The sequence below is a fragment of the Guillardia theta genome (assembly GCF_000315625.1).
Source record: "Guillardia theta CCMP2712 unplaced genomic scaffold GUITHscaffold_81, whole genome shotgun sequence".
Taxonomy (NCBI): Eukaryota; class Cryptophyceae; order Pyrenomonadales; family Geminigeraceae; genus Guillardia; species Guillardia theta.
In genome coordinates, this window is record NW_005434593.1 from 9,487 (window position 1) to 10,725 (window position 1,239).

Genomic DNA, 1,239 nt, shown 5'->3' on the forward strand with positions numbered 1-1,239 from the left:
CAAGGAGGAGGGAGGAGGGAGGAGGGAGGAGGGAGGAGGAGGGAACAAGGAGGAGGGAGGAGGAAGGCGAGTGGTCAAATTTAGAGGCGAGTGATCGATGTGCTCTCGCAAGTTTCCAAGATCATAACATTGATATTCCTCACCCAGCATACCGGGCCTCTGCTCTCCTCTGCCCTCCTGAAGCAGGTAAGCAGCCTTGTAGCGGCCAGCAGTGCAGCTATGGTGTGCGAACATGGACGGCAACAGCAACAAGCAGCATGCCATGGGTATCTTCCTCAACGGAGCAGTGTGGAACGATAGGATCGGAGGGCTCCGCAGCGAGTCGTAGGGCCCATGGCGGTGGGAGAGTTGGATCGGGAGGTAGCAGGAGAGATCTGGAAGAGGAAGGACAGCTGAGCAGCAGCATGCGTGCTGGTGGTTCATGCAGTGACCGCATCCTCGTCGGTGCCGTCATTACCTGTGTGCTCTTCGCTTCTTTGCTGGAGGACGTTGGGGGCTGGGAGGATGCGAGGAGAGCACAGCATGGCTCCTCCATGATGGCGAAGCTGCGACGGATCGGAGACGCTCGGGAGAGGAGGAGCGAGTGCGACTGGCTGGACGAGAGGATGATGCTGAGGGGGGGGACGAGCGGGATGGAGGAGAGCAGGGAGCAGGAGAGCCAAGGGCGGGAGAGCAGGGGAGGGGGAGCCGAGACAGTAGATGGCGGGACCAAACGAGCAGCAGGTACTGGGAAGTTGCCGGAAAGAAAGAGGACGAAAGGAGAAGACGGCTCGGGGAGGCCGCGAACTGATTGGACGCAAGCAGGGAGGAGCAAGAGAGTGATTCGAATCCCGAGGGAGCTGATGAAGAACATGCGGTTGCTGTTGAAGGACGTCGGGGCCAAGGGGATCGAGGAGGAGGAGGCGGTAGAGAAGTACCAAGATATGTACAGTGAGGACCTAAGGTGAGGAGGAGGAGACTGTGGAGGAGGAGGAGGGGGGGAAGGGGGAAGGCAGGGAGGGGGAGAGCAGAAAGTGGGCTGTGGGAAGGAGAGGTGGCAAAAAGGAGAAGGACAAAGTTGAGTTAGGAGGTAGCAGGGAGCAAGGGAGAGGGAGGAGGGAGGAAGGAGGGAGGGAGGAGGGAGGAGGGAAGGAGGAGCGAAGGAGGAGGGAGGAGAAGGGAACGAAGGAGGAGGGAACGAAGGAGGAAGGAGGAGGAGGAAACAAGGAGGAGGGAACAAGGAGGAGGGAGGAGGAGGGA

At 59.9% G+C, this 1,239-nt stretch overlaps 1 protein-coding gene across 1 annotated transcript in view; it reads left to right on the forward strand.

The window, feature by feature from the left end:
- Nucleotides 1-404: 404 nt before the first annotated feature.
- The window catches only part of GUITHDRAFT_115059 (hypothetical protein), a gene marked incomplete at both ends in the record, with an annotated part of 4,247 nt that continues 3,412 nt past the window's right edge, over nucleotides 405-1,239 (forward strand). The window contains one exon of the mRNA XM_005825652.1: nucleotides 405-943. Within this exon, the coding sequence (XP_005825709.1) occupies nucleotides 405-943 (539 nt within the window). The remainder of the gene's footprint in view (nucleotides 944-1,239) is intronic.